Source organism: Agelaius phoeniceus, chromosome 10 (genome assembly GCF_051311805.1).
Source record: "Agelaius phoeniceus isolate bAgePho1 chromosome 10, bAgePho1.hap1, whole genome shotgun sequence".
In the NCBI taxonomy this organism is placed as follows: Eukaryota; Metazoa; Chordata; class Aves; order Passeriformes; family Icteridae; genus Agelaius; species Agelaius phoeniceus.
Genome location: NC_135274.1, coordinates 6,582,884 through 6,597,804, shown reverse-complemented (window position 1 = coordinate 6,597,804; position 14,921 = coordinate 6,582,884). Strand labels below are relative to the sequence as shown.

At 61.6% G+C, this 14,921-nt stretch overlaps 2 protein-coding genes across 2 annotated transcripts; one reads left to right on the top strand and one right to left on the bottom strand.

Moving 5' to 3' along the window:
- Positions 1-1,228: 1,228 nt before the first annotated feature.
- PROCR (protein C receptor) lies at positions 1,229-3,884 on the bottom strand. The gene is made up of 4 exons (XM_077183611.1): positions 3,594-3,884; positions 3,263-3,499; positions 2,112-2,378; positions 1,229-2,030 (listed from the first exon to the last, which is right to left on the bottom strand). The coding sequence occupies exons 1-4, from the start codon at positions 3,646-3,648 to the stop codon at positions 1,918-1,920; spliced, it is 672 nt and encodes a 223-aa protein (XP_077039726.1). The 5' UTR covers positions 3,649-3,884; the 3' UTR covers positions 1,229-1,917.
- A 2,223-nt stretch (positions 3,885-6,107) lies between these two features.
- PFKL (phosphofructokinase, liver type) lies at positions 6,108-12,390 on the top strand. The gene is made up of 22 exons (XM_054639049.2): positions 6,108-6,274; positions 6,796-6,869; positions 6,965-7,042; positions 7,129-7,318; positions 7,452-7,617; positions 7,707-7,751; positions 7,851-7,959; positions 8,274-8,369; positions 8,449-8,541; positions 8,841-8,966; positions 9,054-9,118; positions 9,293-9,356; positions 9,443-9,589; positions 9,687-9,757; positions 9,844-9,931; positions 10,051-10,203; positions 10,320-10,484; positions 10,643-10,704; positions 11,020-11,131; positions 11,220-11,319; positions 11,435-11,540; positions 11,625-12,390. Exons 1-22 carry the CDS (start codon positions 6,190-6,192, stop codon positions 11,770-11,772), a joined length of 2,343 nt encoding a protein of 780 aa, XP_054495024.1. The 5' UTR covers positions 6,108-6,189; the 3' UTR covers positions 11,773-12,390.
- Positions 12,391-14,921: the final 2,531 nt, after the last annotated feature.

Below are 14,921 nucleotides of genomic sequence, written 5' to 3'. Positions count from 1 at the left end.
AGCCCAGGGAGAGGGGACTGAGATCAGGAATCACTCCAAGTCTTGGGGACCACAGTGCAACATCTGCAGGTAGCAGAGATGCCCCGAGTCTGAAACTCAAAGCAGAGCTGGGAATGCAGCAGTTTCTCCCAGCTGGAAGGGATTGAATCCCTTTGCAGACAGCAGATGCAGCACGTGTGACCTTGGGCACTGCCCTGGTGTCCCTGGATGGCCCTGGAGCACTCAGCCCACAGCAGAGCTCCTGCCAAGGGCGCTGCTCCAAGGGCTGAGCCGTGACGTTCCAGACCTCGGCCGTGTTGTTTTGGATTCTCCGGCCTCTCGGAGCCCGCCAAGGGTGGGGAGCACCCCAGCCCCTGCCCCAGGAGCCTGGGGGAGGTGTGGGCTGCTCCAGGGGTGGCTGGGGGCCAGGGTGATGAGATGTGGCCTTTGGAGACCTCCTCCTCCTCCTCTATCCCTCCATGAGGACAACCCCTAAGGTCATCTTTGCATCTCTTCTGTCCCTCGTCTCTTTTCCCATCTTCCCTCATCCCACCCTCTCTTGCTCGCAGGGTGTTTAGAAAAAAAAGAGCTGGAAGCTAATCCAGGAAAGCCTCTCTCCTGTCCCCAGCCATCTCCTGGCTCCCTTCCTGCTGCCAGAGCAGTGGAGATGCACAGGAGAGCTCAAAATCCACTTTTGGGTGAAAGGGAAACGTGGCCAAGAGTTTCTTATCAACACAATCAAAGTTTAAACAGGCAGAGTGGAGGTTTTAGCTCAGATTTGGATTGTGGAAAGCTGTCCCCTCACAGCTGTGTATACTTGACCTCAGCATCTTACACTGAGCAAGGTAATGAAAAACATTGAGAAAATTACTCAGTTGAGTCAGACCAAAGCTGGGAGAGGGTTGAAATGAGTTCAGGAAGTGCAAACACCACCAGTGTCTTTCCAGAGACCTGGAAAACTTAGCACACAACCCAAGGTCTGGCACAGGGGCTGGCAACACCAGCGAGCCCACCCAGCACCAGCAGCCATGGGCCAGGATGGATCCACAGCCCCACATCGGTGCTGCCAAGGGGAATAAGAGCAGCCAGAGGCATGGTGGGAGCTGATGGGTGGTTTTATTACACAAGGTGTGACATCCTCCCTCCATCCCCTCTGGAACAGGGATGAATGAGGGTTTAACACCATCCTTTTAACCACTCCATGGCTGTTTCTCCTGCTGCTTTCCCCCCCACTCCTCTCCCCCCCATTTTCCCATCCATGCCCAGTGTTTCTGTGTGGAGCCTCAGTGCATTGCCTTAAGTGAGGGCTGTCCACAGGGCTGGGGGCTGCTGGAGCAGTCAGCCCAGCTGGGACAGGACTGGGAAGCCACCAGTGTCCTTGGGGAGCAAAGCCTGTGGCACTGGGGACATGCATCCCTTGTGAGGGATGGGCTTTCATCCCCCTCTGTCTCTATGCAGGGATGCTGGATCCATCCCTGCCTCCTCAGGGTGATGATGGATCCATGGAGAGTTCCTGGATCCTTGGGAGGATGATGGATCCATCCCTGACTCCACAGAGTGATGATGGATCCATGGAGAGTTTCTGGATCCTTGGGAGGTGATGGATCCATCCCTGCCTCCTCAGGGTGATGATGGATCCATGGAGAGTTGCTGGATCCTTGGGAAGATGATGGATCCATCCCTGCCTCCTCAGGGTGATGATGGATCCATGGAGAGTTGCTGGATCCTTGGGAGGATGATGGATCCATCCCTGACTCCTCAGGGTGATGATGGATCCATGGAGAGTTGCTGGATCCTTGGGAGGATGATGGATCCATCCCTGACTCCTCAGGGTGATGATGGGTCTGTCCCCCGCCTCCACGGGGTGGTGATGGCTGCACAGGGAGATGACAGGTGCATCCCCTGTGTCCATGGGGTGACATGGGACAGCTGCCCACACTAGCAGCTCCCTCCTGTGCACAGGAAGATGCCCAGGGCCATGCCCAGCAGGCCGAGGCTGCCCAGGACCAGCCCCAGCACCAGCGGGGTGCGCGATCGGCTGCTGACTCTTCCTGCAAAAGGTGAGAGGGACAGAGGTGACAACTGGGCCATGCCACCACGTCCCCAGCCCCAGCCCCGGCCCCAGCACGGACCTGTCCTGGCGCTCTGAGCCTGCAGGAGGCTGACACAGGTGGTGTTGAGGAAATACTGCAGGTCCTGGGTGGTTATGGGGTATTTCATCAGCTGCTGCTGGGCGAAGGCAGCCACCGGGAGCTCTCCGGGCCAGTGTCGCTCCCAGGTGGCGCTGGGGACATGGAAGCTCAGGAATGCCGTCCTGTTGAGGGTCACCTCGTAGAAGCTCTGGGCTGTGCCGTTGGGGTAGAGGCGGCAGCCGAGGTGGCAGCACAGGTGATGGGTGACTGCGGGGACAGAGGGAGGGGACAGGGTCACCACGCTCTCGGTCTGAGCACCAGCAGCAAACTGGGAATGGCGTTTGCACAGCCTCAGCACCACCCACAGCTTTGATTCCCCTCGGTTTGAGCATGGCAGTGACCGGGATTATTTTCCTTCCCTTATCCCCACCCAGCACAGCTCCGGTTCTGCAGAGAGGGAGGCTCTGGGCACAGAGCTGCTCGTGGCTCTTGTGGATGGAGCGAGACACCGGAACAGGGACCCCGGGAGGAGAGGGACGGGTCATGCCTGAGACTCCGGGGTGACACCCGGCTCCCCAAGGGTACAGAGCGTGGGGCTGGGGCAAAACCGGTTTGGGGGTAACCAAGGAAAGGAAAGGAAAGAGCACCTCGGGCAGGAGCAGCAGAAGCGACAGGGCTTGTGGGCAGAGCCAGCAGGAGCACGAAACCATCGGCAGCAGCGTCCCACAGCTCCCACAGGCTGCAGGATGCAGGCAGGGTTCCAGTGGGATACAGATGGGATGCAGGCAGGGTGCCAGTGGGATACAGATGGGATGCAGGCAGGGTGCCAGTGGGATACAGGTGGGATGCAGGCAGAGCACAGGCAGGAGCAGACAGGGTTCCTACACCTCACCACCCCACAGGCTGCAGCCCCCAGCCCTTTTCCTGAGGAGCAGCAACAGGTTGAGCATCATCCCATTCCCAGGGTGTGCTCTGGGTAAGAAATTCCCGGCTCCACAGAAGGGCTTCCTTTGCCCACAGGGAGGTTTTGCACGTGGCTGTGTCCCCATCCCTTTGCCCATCTGTCCCTGCAGAGCCACCCCCGGGCCTGGCAGCACGGAAGAGGCTCCCATTCCCCAGAGCACCCATCCCGTCCCCCGGGCACCACTCACAATCGGTGGGTCTCTCCTTGTTGAAGAACATCACCAGCTTCCTGAAGTTCCCCAGGTAGGTGGTCACCTCGTCCTGCCGCCGGGCCCAGGCGTCCGCAGGCTCCAGCGGGAGCACCTGGGTGACATTATTCCCTTCCAGGACATGGCTGAGCTGCCCATTCAGGCTGGCGTTCCCCCGGAACATGGAATTGCCCTTGTAGACGCGGGTCAGCTGGAGCATGGTGAAGGCGAGCGGAGCTGCGGGACACGCGGGACATCAGCCACCGTCCCGTCACCCGCTGTGAGCCCCGTGTGCCCCCACGCCAACCCCGCTGTCCCCAACCAGCCTTACCTGCCTGCTCAGCCCCGCAGCCCAGGATCCCGCCGAGCAGCAGCAGCCGCAGCATCGTGGGGACGGGAACCGCGCTGGGGACACGCTGGGGACGCGCTGGGGACACGCTGGGGACACGCTGGTGGCCCCGCTGCTGTCCCGGTTCGCAGTTCAGCCTGGGCACTGCGCTGGGGACACGCTGGTGGCCCTGCTGCTGTCCCGGCTCGCAGTTCAGCCCCGGCACCGCGCTGGGCTCTGTTGGCGCTGCTGGCCCCGCGGCTGGCCCGGGCGATGTTAAGCGGGCCGGGGAGGTGGGGCTGTGGGGGGAGGAGAGCGGGACTCCGGCCAGGTCTCTCCCATTTCCTTAACCCGAGCCACCCCTTCCCTGCCGGATGTGCCGGGCCCCGCGGTGCCTGAGGATGCAGGATGAGGCTCCAGCTCCTCCTGGCACAGATGGAATTGGGCGAGCTGCCAACACCTGACTCAGTTTCCCCATGGGCAGGGCCCGGTCCCACCCCCCTGGGGGATGTGGGAGAGCAGGGGGACACGGTGATGGGGAGCATTGCCAGGGAATGGGGAGTATTGGAGGGAGCAGCCTCCCAGCACCACACTGCACCCATATGGATCCCATTCCCTGAGGGGTGCAGTGTCCCATGGGGTTCCCCCTGCTCAAAGGGACATCTCAGGGTCACCTGTAGGATCCCATCCCCTGTGGAGAGGGCATCCAGCAACAGGACCCCCCTCCCTGGGAAGAGGTGACACTCTGGGTAACTGAGATGGGCAGTGGGGATGAGAAATCAATGGCAGGATCAAACCTCCATGAGTTTGTTTTTTAATTACATCTAAAATAATTACAAATTAAACATTTTAAAATGTGAAATTTCTGCTAAAAGCTCCAGCTCATCTCATCGGCACAGCATGGCACAGCCTGGGGTGGCACATAATGGCATCCATGCCATGGCATGGAATACAGGCATGGAATGCTCTGGGTGGGCAGGGATCTGAAAGCCCAACTCATTCCATCCCATTCCATAGGCAGGGACACCCAGGTGGCTCCAAGCCCTATCCAACCTGGCCTTGGACACTTCCAGGGATCCAGGGGCAGCCACAGCTTCTCTGGGCACCCTGTGCCAGGGCCTCGGCACCCTCACAGCCAAGAATTTCTTCCCAGTATCCCATCTGAACCTGTGTTCTGGCAGTTTGAAGCCATTCCCCTCTGTCATGGCCCTTGGGAATATTCTCTCTCCATGTTTCTTGTTGGCTCCTTCAGGTACTGGAGGGCCACAGTGAGGTCACCCCATAACTTCTCCAGGGTGAACAACCCCAGCTGTGCCAGCCTTTCCTCCCAGCAGAGCTGCTCCATCCCTCTGCTCACCCTGGTGCCTCCTCTGGACTCTCTCCAGCAGCTCCAGGTCCCTCCTGTGCTGGGCCCCAGGGCTGGGGCAGCTCTGCAGGTGGGGTCTCACCTGAGCAGGGCAGAGGGGCACAATCCCAACCCCTTTCCTGCTGCCACCCTGGGATCAGCCCTGCACAGGAGGGTCCTGGGATGGGGCATGGCCAGCCCTCACCACCTGCAGCCCCAAGTCCTTCTCCAGGGGCTGCTCCCCCTGCTCATCCCCAGCCTGGATTGATTGCCCTGACCCAGGGGCAGCAGCAGCACTTGGTGCTGTTAAACCTCAGGAGATTCCCATGGGTTCTTCTGGAGCTTGTCCAGGGCCCTCTGGATGGCCCCGTCCTTCAGGAGTGTCACTGCACCCTCAGCCTGGTGTCACCTGCCAGCCTGCTGAGGGTGCCCCAACCCTCTGTGCCAGTGATGGAGACCTTAAATATCACTGGTCCCAGCACAGACCCTGGGACACCACTGGGCACTGATGGCCACTGTGAGCCACTGACCCTCTGGATGTGACCATCCAGCCAATCCCTAATCCATCTGACAGTCCATGCATGGAACCCAGCTCTCTCCAAAGCAGAGAGAAGGATGTTGGGTGGGATTGTGTCCAGGCTGTCTAGAAATTGGCATAAATGTCATCCATAACCTTTCCCTTGCCCACTGAGGGAGTGACCCCAGCAGAGAAGGCCACTGGGCTGGTGTGGCAGGACTTGCCCTTGGTGCAGCCGTGCTGGCTGTCCCGGGTCACCTCCTGTCCTCCCTGCCCCTGCCTCAGCAGAGCTTCCAGGAGGGCCTGGCCCGGGATATTCCCGAGCACAGAGGGGAGGCTGACGGGCCCAGGCTTCTCCTTTCCACCCTTTTTGAAGATGGGGACGAGGAAAAACTCTTTTTCCAATCACCTGGGACCTGACCGGACATCCATGACCTTCTAAATATCCTGGAGAGCGGTTGGGCAGCTCCATCAGCCAAATCCTTCAGGACTCAGCGACGGAGCTCCCGCAGGATGTCCCCACTGTCCCGCACGATATAATAGCGCACCGTGCCGCGACAGGGCGCGACGTGTCCCGCCGTCTGTCGCTCCGTGGCGGCGGCCGGGGCGTGTCCCCTGGCTCGGGGCGTGTCCCGGGGCGTGTCCCCTGTGTCGGGGCGTGTCCCGGGGCGTGTCGCCGGTCCGTGCGTGTCCCGGGGCGTGTCCTCGGCGGCGGCGCCGGCACCGGGAGCGCAGCGATGGCGGCGGCGGAGCTGGAGCGGCTGCGGATGGCGGGGGCCGGGATGGCCATCGCCGTCCTCACCAGCGGCGGCGACGCGCAAGGTGCGCCCGGCGGGGCGGGGGGCTCGGCCCGGGCCCGCGGTGTCCCTGCGTGTCCGTGCCCGTGATCGCGACCGCCCGGGGCCGGAGCCCGCGGCCCGCGCTGCTCCCGGGGCGGGCGGATGGGGACCCCCCTGCCGTGTGCCCGCCCCGCTTTCCCGTCCCCGGCACCCTCGGGCCGTGGGAGGGCAGGGGCCCCACGGGGGGAGCCCCACGGAGGGGGTGTGCCCGTCCCTGTCCCCATCCCCGTCCCCGTCCCCCCCGGCATAAGCAGCTCGCTTGCTGCCGGGCAGTTTCTCGTCCCCAGCTGTGCGCTGAGTTTCCCCGGTCTCAGCCCACGTGGCTCCCCGCCCACTCAAGGGGACACCTCAGGGTCATCCATCGGATCGCATTCCCTGTGGGGTGCAGGGTCCCATGGGGTTCCCCCCGCTTGAAGGGACACCTCAGGGTCACCTGTAGGATCCCATCCCCTGTGGGGCGCAGGATCCCATGGGAATGCTCCAGCTCACAAATCACTTTTCCAGGCATGAACGCCGCTGTCCGCGCCGTCACCCGCATGGGGATATACGTGGGAGCCAAGGTCTTCCTCATCTATGAGGTTGGGGTTTCCCCCCCTGCTCCCCATCATGGCCGGGGGGATCCACCCCCCCTGTGCCAGGGTGCCTTTCACCTCCACCCTCTGCTTCTCTGCAGGGCTACGAGGGGCTGGTGGAGGGAGGTGACAACATCAAACAAGCCAACTGGCTCAGCGTCTCCAACATCATCCAGCTGGTGAGGGCCACCATGGGGCCACGGGACTCCAGATCCCAGCCCCCCCAAAGGTGTGTGACAAGCCACGTGTCCCGTTCTGTCCCCAGGGCGGGACAGTGATCGGCAGTGCCCGCTGCAAGGCCTTCACCACGCGGGCGGGCCGGCTCCGCGCCGCCCGCAACCTGGTGGAGCACGGCATCACCAACCTGTGCGTCATCGGCGGCGACGGCAGCCTCACCGGAGCCGACATCTTCCGCTCCGAGTGGGCTGGGCTGCTCGAGGAGCTGGTCCGAGATGGTGCGTGAGCCCCTCTTTGGGGCTGGTGGGGTCCAGAGGGTCACCCCAGTGCTGTGACCCCAAGGAGGCCGGGGCTCCAGCCCCATGATGGTGCCCTGAAATAACCGGCGTGGTGGCCGTGACCCCCCTCCAGGGCAGATCAGCGAGGAGGTGGCGAGGAAGAACTGCCACCTGAATATTGTGGGGCTGGTGGGCTCCATCGACAATGACTTCTGCGGCACCGACATGACCATCGGCACCGACTCGGCGCTGCACCGCATCATGGAGGTCGTGGACGCCATCACCACCACAGCACAGAGGTGAGGGGGGCGGGGGGCTGGGGGCTGCAGCACCCTGGCCATTGCATTCACCCACCCACCTCCTTCTCTTCCCACCCGTGTCCTTGCAGCCACCAGCGGACATTCGTGCTGGAGGTGATGGGTCGTCACTGCGGGTAAGTCCCCGTGGGTGGGGAAACCATTGGTGGGGTGGGATGGGATGGGACGGGATGCCACATTTTGGGCCCAGTGCTGCCACCTCCGTGTCCCCCCAGGTACCTGGCGCTGGTGTCCGGCCTGGCCTCAGGCGCTGACTGGCTCTTCATCCCTGAATCCCCTCCAGAGGATGGCTGGGAGGACCTCATGTGCGAGAGGCTCGGGGAGGTGAGGGGGGATTCCTGCCATCCCACCCCATCCATGCCCTGTTCCCCCAGGGAGTCCCCGTGGGGGCCCGGGCTGAGCCCTGCAGCCGTGCCCGGCCCCTGTGAAGCTTCAGGAGCTGCCACCATTGTCCCTGTGAGCCGGGGCACTCAGCCAAGCACAAATCCAGCCCTCGCGTGCCAGGGGCAGCGCTGGCTTGGGGGCTCAGCTGCCCGTGACCTGAGCCAGCCCTGGGGCAGCACAGAGGGCAGGAAGGGGAGCGCAGGTGCTCACACACAGCTGAGCCGTGGTGGCCGTTTGTCCTCCCCTCGTGGCAGACACGCAGCCGGGGCTCGCGGCTCAACATCATCATCATCGCCGAGGGCGCCATCGACCGCAGCGGCAAACCCATCTCCTCCAACTACGTGAAGGACGTAAGGGACTGCCCCGGCACCACCCTGGCACCCACGGACACCGGCGGGTCCCCAACATGGTGTCCCCTCTTCCCCACAGCTGGTGGTGCAACGCCTGGGCTTCGACACCCGGGTCACCGTCCTCGGCCACGTGCAGCGCGGAGGGACCCCGTCCGCCTTTGACCGCGTGCTGGTAGGTGCAGGGGAGGACACAGAGAGGGGGAACCCTGCTCCTGCCATCCCTCTGCCCAATGGAAAGGGTTTGCAGCTGGGGTGAGGCTCAGATGGGCTCAGCCCTGCTGTGCTGGGCAGAGCTGTGCACCCATTTCTCCTCATTTACTCCAAATTTCATGGAGTTTTAAATAAAACCATCAGCTTTCCAGCAGTGAATCAGCAGCCACATGGTTTCCAAGCCTGTGGTAGCATGCCTGAGCATCCCACCCAGCTGGCACTGGTGGCCCCAGTGTCACAGGTGCCCCTGTCCCTTTTCAGAGCAGCAAGATGGGGATGGAGGCGGTGATGGCGCTGCTGGAGGCCACGCCGGACACCCCGGCCTGTGTGGTCAGCCACTCTGGGAACCAGTCGGTGAGGCTGCCGCTCATGGAGTGTGTCCAGGTGGTGAGTACCAGGGAAGCTGGCTGGGGGTCTCACTCCCCTCCCTGTGAACGTGGGTGTTATGGTGCTGCATCTTTCTCCCTCCTCAAGACAAAAGATGTGCAGAAGGCCATGGATGAGAAGAGGTTTGACGAGGCCATCCAGCTCCGTGGAAGGTGAGGAGCAGGGACCAGGACCGGGGGACACATCCCTCTTGGATAGGGGCTTCTTCTGGGGAAGCTGTTGGCTCCTGCAGCCAGAAGGGTGTTCCCAGTCACACCCCAGGGGCACTGGGGAGACTTCCTCTTCTCCCAGACATGCCTTGGGGACACATCACCATGTCCTTGCAGGAGCTTTGAGAACAACTGGAACATCTACAAGCTGCTGGCGCACCAGAAGCCAGCTCAGGAGAAGGTGAGGGGTGACGGGGAGCAGCAGGGTGTACCATCCCTGCCCTGGGGACATGTGGGCATGTGCTGTTCCCATCCATGTCCCCGCAGAGCCCCTTTAGCATGGCCATTCTGAACGTGGGAGCACCGGCCGCCGGCATGAACGCTGCAGTGCGCTCAGCCGTGCGCATCGGCATCTGCCAGGGACACACCATCTACGTGGTCAACGACGGCTTCGAGGGCCTGGCCAAGGGGCAGGTAAGGGGCACCTTGAGCCAGGGCTGTCCTGCAGGATGGGGTTGGGCTTGGGGGAGGGGGGCTCTTCCCAGCCCTAACCTGTCGCTGCTGCCCACAGGTCCGCGAGGTGGGCTGGCATGACGTGGCAGGATGGCTGGGCCGTGGCGGCTCCATGCTGGGCACCAAGCGGTGAGTGCAGCTCAGGGGATGGGGACATAGGGAAAGGGTGTCTCCAGCGTCCTCACCCCACTGTCTGCCCCCCTTCCCCACCACAGGACGCTGCCCAAGACCTGCATGGAGAAGATCGTGGAGAACGTGCGCAAATTCAACATCCAGGGGCTGCTGGTCATTGGGGGCTTTGAGGTGCGGTGGATCCTCGGTTCAGTGGGAACCAGGGTGGCCGTGGGCATCCCAGAGGAATCTTTCTGGGATGCAGACCTGGCTGCAGAGCCAGCATTTCCCAATCCCTCGGCTGCTTGCAGGCGTACGAGGGGGTGCTGCAGCTGGTGGAGGCTCGTGGGCAGTATGAGGAGCTCTGCATCGTCATGTGTGTCATCCCTGCCACCATCAGCAACAACGTGCCCGGCACCGACTTCAGCCTGGGCTCTGACACAGCTGTCAACGCTGCCATGGAGGTGAGGGACACCAACAGGGACAACCATGCTCCACCACCTTCCATCACAGCCTGGAGTGGCCAATGTCCCATGAAAGGTGGCTTTCCCTGGTGTGACCTCCCCTTGTTTGGGCGCAGAGCTGTGACCGCATCAAGCAGTCGGCCTCGGGCACCAAGCGCCGCGTGTTCATTGTGGAGACCATGGGGGGCTACTGCGGGTACCTGTCCACGGTCACCGGCATCGCCGTGGGCGCCGACGCTGCCTACGTCTATGAAGATCCTTTCACTATCCATGACTTAAAGGTGGGCGGGCAGGAGAGGCTTTCTCTGGCTAAAATGAGAAGAAAAATCGGGGAAGGGAGGGCTCCAGGGCAGGAGCTGGAGGACATGGCCATGCTGGGCTGATGTCAGGACAGGGCGGCTGCAGGATGGCTGCCGGCATCTTGGTGTTGATCTTGCAGGCCAACGTGGAGCACTTGACTGACAAAATGAAGACAGATATTCAGAGAGGGCTGGTGCTGCGGTGAGTTGGGGGCACTTGGGGACAATCACTGCAAACCCCAGCCCTGTGGCAGGGAGCAAGGCTGGAGCTGAGCCCTTCCCATGACCACAGGGGGGTCCCGGGCATGGTGAGGTTTGGCACTTGGCACTGGAGACAGTGGGTACCTCTGCTGCCATCCCACCCCGGCCCCAGTGTCCTCTTGGGGACACAGACTGGGACTCTGGGCCTCAGGGAGAACAAAACACCTCACAAAAGGAGTTATGGGAAACAAAGGGGGACCCTCTGGGCATGCCAGGGGAAGGAGGAGCCCCCCAAGCCCTTCTCTCTGCTCCCCAGCAATGAGAAGTGCCACGAGCACTACACCACCGAGTTCCTCTACAACCTTTACTCCTCCGAGGGCAAAGGCATCTTTGACTGCAGGATCAATGTCCTGGGCCACCTCCAGCAGGTACAGAGGTACAGGGGACAGGGTAGCATGGGCCCTGCTGGCCCTGAGAGCTGGGCAAGGCCTGACATCCCCATTTCTTTGTCCCCAGGGGGGAGCCCCGACCCCCTTTGACCGGAACTATGGGACCAAGCTGGGAGTGAAGGCGGTGCTGTGGATGTCAGAGAAGCTGCAGCAAGTCTACAGCAAGGGTGAGCTGAGGGCTGGGGATCCCATGGGGGGTAGGGAAGGCTGGTGGCTGCTGCTCCAGGCTTCCAGGCTTGGCCCCCAGTGAGGTGGCCAAGGTCAGCAGTGTCCCTTTCCCAGGACGCGTGTTTGCCAACTCTGGAGACACTGCCTGTGTGATCGGGCTGCGGAAGAAGGTGGTGGCCTTCAGCCCTGTGACAGAGCTCAAGAAAGTCACGGATTTTGAGTAAGTCCCCATGCCCCAGCAGTTCACCAGCTCCTGGGGGAATCTTCCTGGGGTGTCTGCTCTAGAGCTGTGTCCCCTGCACAGGCACAGGCTGCCCCAGGAGCAGTGGTGGCTGAACCTACGGCTGATGCTGAAGATGCTCGCCAACTACCAGATCAGCCTCACCGAGTACATCTCGGGGCAGATGGAGCACGTCACCCGTCGCACCCTCAGCATCGAGAAGGGCTTCTAGTCCCACCAGCCTGGCCCATAGCCCCCGCCGTGTCCTCCCTGTGCCCACATGCTGCTGGGGGAGCACTGTGTCCCCTCTGTTCTCAGTAGCCCTGTAGCTTTGCCATCGACCCCTTACAGCAGGCAGAGCCTGGTGCTGTGTCCCAGAACGGCACAATCACTGCTGCGGGTTCTGGTCCCTGTGCGGATGCAGAAGAGTTGCTTGAGCCCAGCCGCGCAGCCCAGACCCTTAATCTTCCCTTAATAGTTTATTCTTATTTAATCATGGGGTATTTTGAGTCCTTATTTAGCGGCTTGACCGCCTGAGCCAACTGCTGCTGCTTGTAGTCGCCTGCCCCACGTGTGGGAGGGGAGCGAGGAGGATGCGGAGCCATCCCAGAGTGGGTCGGAGCAGTTCCATGGGGCTTCTGGGTGCCCCTGTGGAGCTCCATCCCCCATGGGGGTCTCGAGGGCTGAGCACGGGGGTCCTGGCGAGCCCCTGTCCCCTTGCATGACGCTTGGCTGCGACCGTCACCGCGTGGCTGTGGGCGCCGTGTCCGTCACCTCACCGCTGCTCCGTGACCCCCGCATCCCACGGCGCTGCTCCTCTCCTCTAGAGATAAAACCTGCTGGAGCCAAACCTGCCTCCTGGAGTGGTCATTGTGGGGAGGACGGGTGCAGGACAGGGCTGGGGTGGGGGGAATAGCAAAGCCTGATGCGTTTCCCAAGCCGGGTCAATGCCGGGCCAAGACGTTCCCTGATTTTGTGCATCCTCAAAGCCTGGGAGAGTGGGACCACAGGCAGCTTCTCCTCCCTGTCCAAGTCATGGTGCGTGCAAGGTCAGCATCCTTTCGCAATCGCTTTGTGATTCCAGAGAAAAATCACTGGGTTCCCACCTCCAAGGGAACCACCCAAGTGCTTTAGGGTGGTGCTGTGCTTGTTTGTGAGGCAGTTTCTCACACTTCTGGCCAAGCGTGCCGGCCTGGCTGAGCTCTGCACACTGAGGCTGTGCCAGACGGTCACAGGGAGCCCCTTTCCCAGGCCACTTCCCTCCTGGGGCTGCTGGCTGACAGCTCCAGCCTGTGGGACAGCATCAGCATGCATCACAGTCTTTGGGGTCAAGCATGCCGGTATTTTGTCTTCCCCATGGAGCTGTCCTCAAGTGAAAGTTGCCCCTGACTTGCCCCCTGCCTTTCTCTGCTGGGGTCACTCCCTCAGTGGGCAAGGGAAAGGTTATGGATGACATTAATGCCGATTTCTAGACAGCCTGGACACAATCCCACCCAACATCCTTCTCTCTGCTTTGGAGAGAGCTGGGTTCCATGCATGGACTGTCAGATGGATTAGGGATTGGCTGGATGGTCACATCCAGAGGGTCAGTGGCTCAGAGTGGCCATCAGTGCCCAGTGGTGTCCCAGGGTCTGTACTGGGACCAGTGATATTTAAGGTCTCCATCACTGGCACAGAGGGTTGGGGCACCCTCAGCAGGCTGGCAGGTGACACCAGGCTGAGGGTGCAGTGACACTCCTGAAGGACGGGGCCATCCAGAGGGCCCTGGACAAGCTCCAGAAGAACCCATGGGAATCTCCTGAGGTTTAACAGCACCAAGTGCTGGTGCTGCCCCTGGGTCAGGGCAACCCCTGGGATCAATCCAGGCTGGGGATGAGCAGAGGGAGCAGCCCCTGGAGAAGGACTTGGGGCTGCAGGTGGTGAGGGCTGGCCATGCCCCATCCCAGGACCCTCCTGTGCAGGGCTGATCCCAGTGTGGGCAGCAGGAAAGGGATTGGGATTGTGCCCCTCTGCCCTGCTCAGGTGAGACCCCACCTGCAGAGCTGCCCCAGCCCTGGGGCCCAGCACAGGAAGGGCCTGGAGCTGCTGGAGAGAGTCCAGAGGAGGCACCAGGGTGAGCAGAGGGATGGAGCAGCTCTGCTGGGAGGAAAGGCTGGCACAGCTGGGGTTGCTCAGCCTGGAGAAGCTGTGGGGTGACCTCACTGTCAGTACCTGAAGGAGCCAACAAGGAAGCTGGAGAAGGACTTTGGACAAGGGCCTGGAGTGACACACCAAGGGGGAATGGCTTCCCACTGCCGCAGGGTTAGATGGGATATGGGGAAGAAATTTTCCCTGTGAGGGTGGGGAGGGTGCCTGCACAGGGTGCCCAGAGAAGCTGTGGCTGCCTCATCCCTGGAAGTGCCCAAGGCCAGGTTGGAGCAACCTGGGCTAGTGGAAGGTGTCCCTACTCATGGCAGGGAGTGGAATGAGATGGGCCTCCCACCCAAAACCATTCCATGATTTCAGTGCTTTTTCCCTAACTGAACACATTTTAGGCTCTGGAGGAAGATGGTAACTTTTGTCTCCTCCCTGGACCCGTAAATAGCAGACCTTGCTGATGGAGGCAGCGTTGCTGCTCTTGTAAATAACTATCTGCTTTGGAGACCCCAGGCAGAGACCTGGCTTCTCCTGGAGCTCCATTTCCTGGGTGGGAAATGGGCTCTTCCACTCTCCCATGTGCCACTCCACTTTGGGGGAGCCCCCACCCACTCCTTCCCTCCCTCCCTCAGCCATGGACCTCACACCTGCCTCACCAGCAGCCTCTCAGAGTCTCTGAGGGTGGTTTGAAGGGAAGAGCTCAGTACAGCTGCTGGCATTTTCCAGAGCTGGAATCATCTGCATTCACCGCTCGATATTCCCGGCTGAGGCAGGGCAGGGTGACAGCAGGTCATGTGGAAAATCTGTCGGCAGCACTGCCCTGCAGCAAACAGGTTTAGGATGTGAATGGGGACAGGGCTCAGATCAGCTGCATGTTGAGGGACAGGAGTCACTGCAGCCCCCACACCTCATTTCCACCAAAAAAAAATACCTGGAGGGCCAAATTCCTGGGAGAAAACGGACAGGAACAGCCACTGAATTCCAAGGATGAGCAGGAGGGGCGTGACTGTGCTCCAAGACTTCCCAGCACATCCAGCCCACCCTGAAGAGAGGGCAGAGCAGGCCTCCAGAAGCATCCTGCAGGGGAAGGCAGGCTGCCAGGGCCCTGGAGGGGCTGAGCTCCCACTGGGGTTTGCTGGGATGCTGCAAGGAGCAGTTGGGAGCCCCGAGGGCAGCACCAGCAGCAGCCAAGGATGACGAGCACGTAGGCAAAAAACAGCCCAGCTTCTCCAGGAATTGTGTCAG

What these genes read in the sequence shown, in the direction of transcription:
- PFKL (XM_054639049.2), top strand. Translation starts at nt 6,190, where the DNA reads ATGGCGGCGGCGGAGCTGGAGCGGCTGCGGATGGCGGGGGCCGGGATG. An exon ending in GCCATCCAGCTCCGTGGAAG is followed by an intron (nt 9,119 to 9,292) that starts GTGAGGAGCAGG and finishes ATGTCCTTGCAG; the next exon opens with GAGCTTTGAGAACAACTGGA. An exon ending in TCCTGGGCCACCTCCAGCAG is followed by an intron (nt 11,132 to 11,219) that starts GTACAGAGGTAC and finishes CTTTGTCCCCAG; the next exon opens with GGGGGAGCCCCGACCCCCTT.
- PROCR (XM_077183611.1), bottom strand. Translation starts at nt 3,648, where the DNA reads ATGCTGCGGCTGCTGCTGCTCGGCGGGATCCTGGGCTGCGGGGCTGAG. An exon ending in CTGCGGGGCTGAGCAGGCAG is followed by an intron (nt 3,500 to 3,593) that starts GTAAGGCTGGTT and finishes CGTGTCCCGCAG; the next exon opens with CTCCGCTCGCCTTCACCATG. An exon ending in CAAGGAGAGACCCACCGATT is followed by an intron (nt 2,379 to 3,262) that starts GTGAGTGGTGCC and finishes CTGTCCCCGCAG; the next exon opens with TCACCCATCACCTGTGCTGC.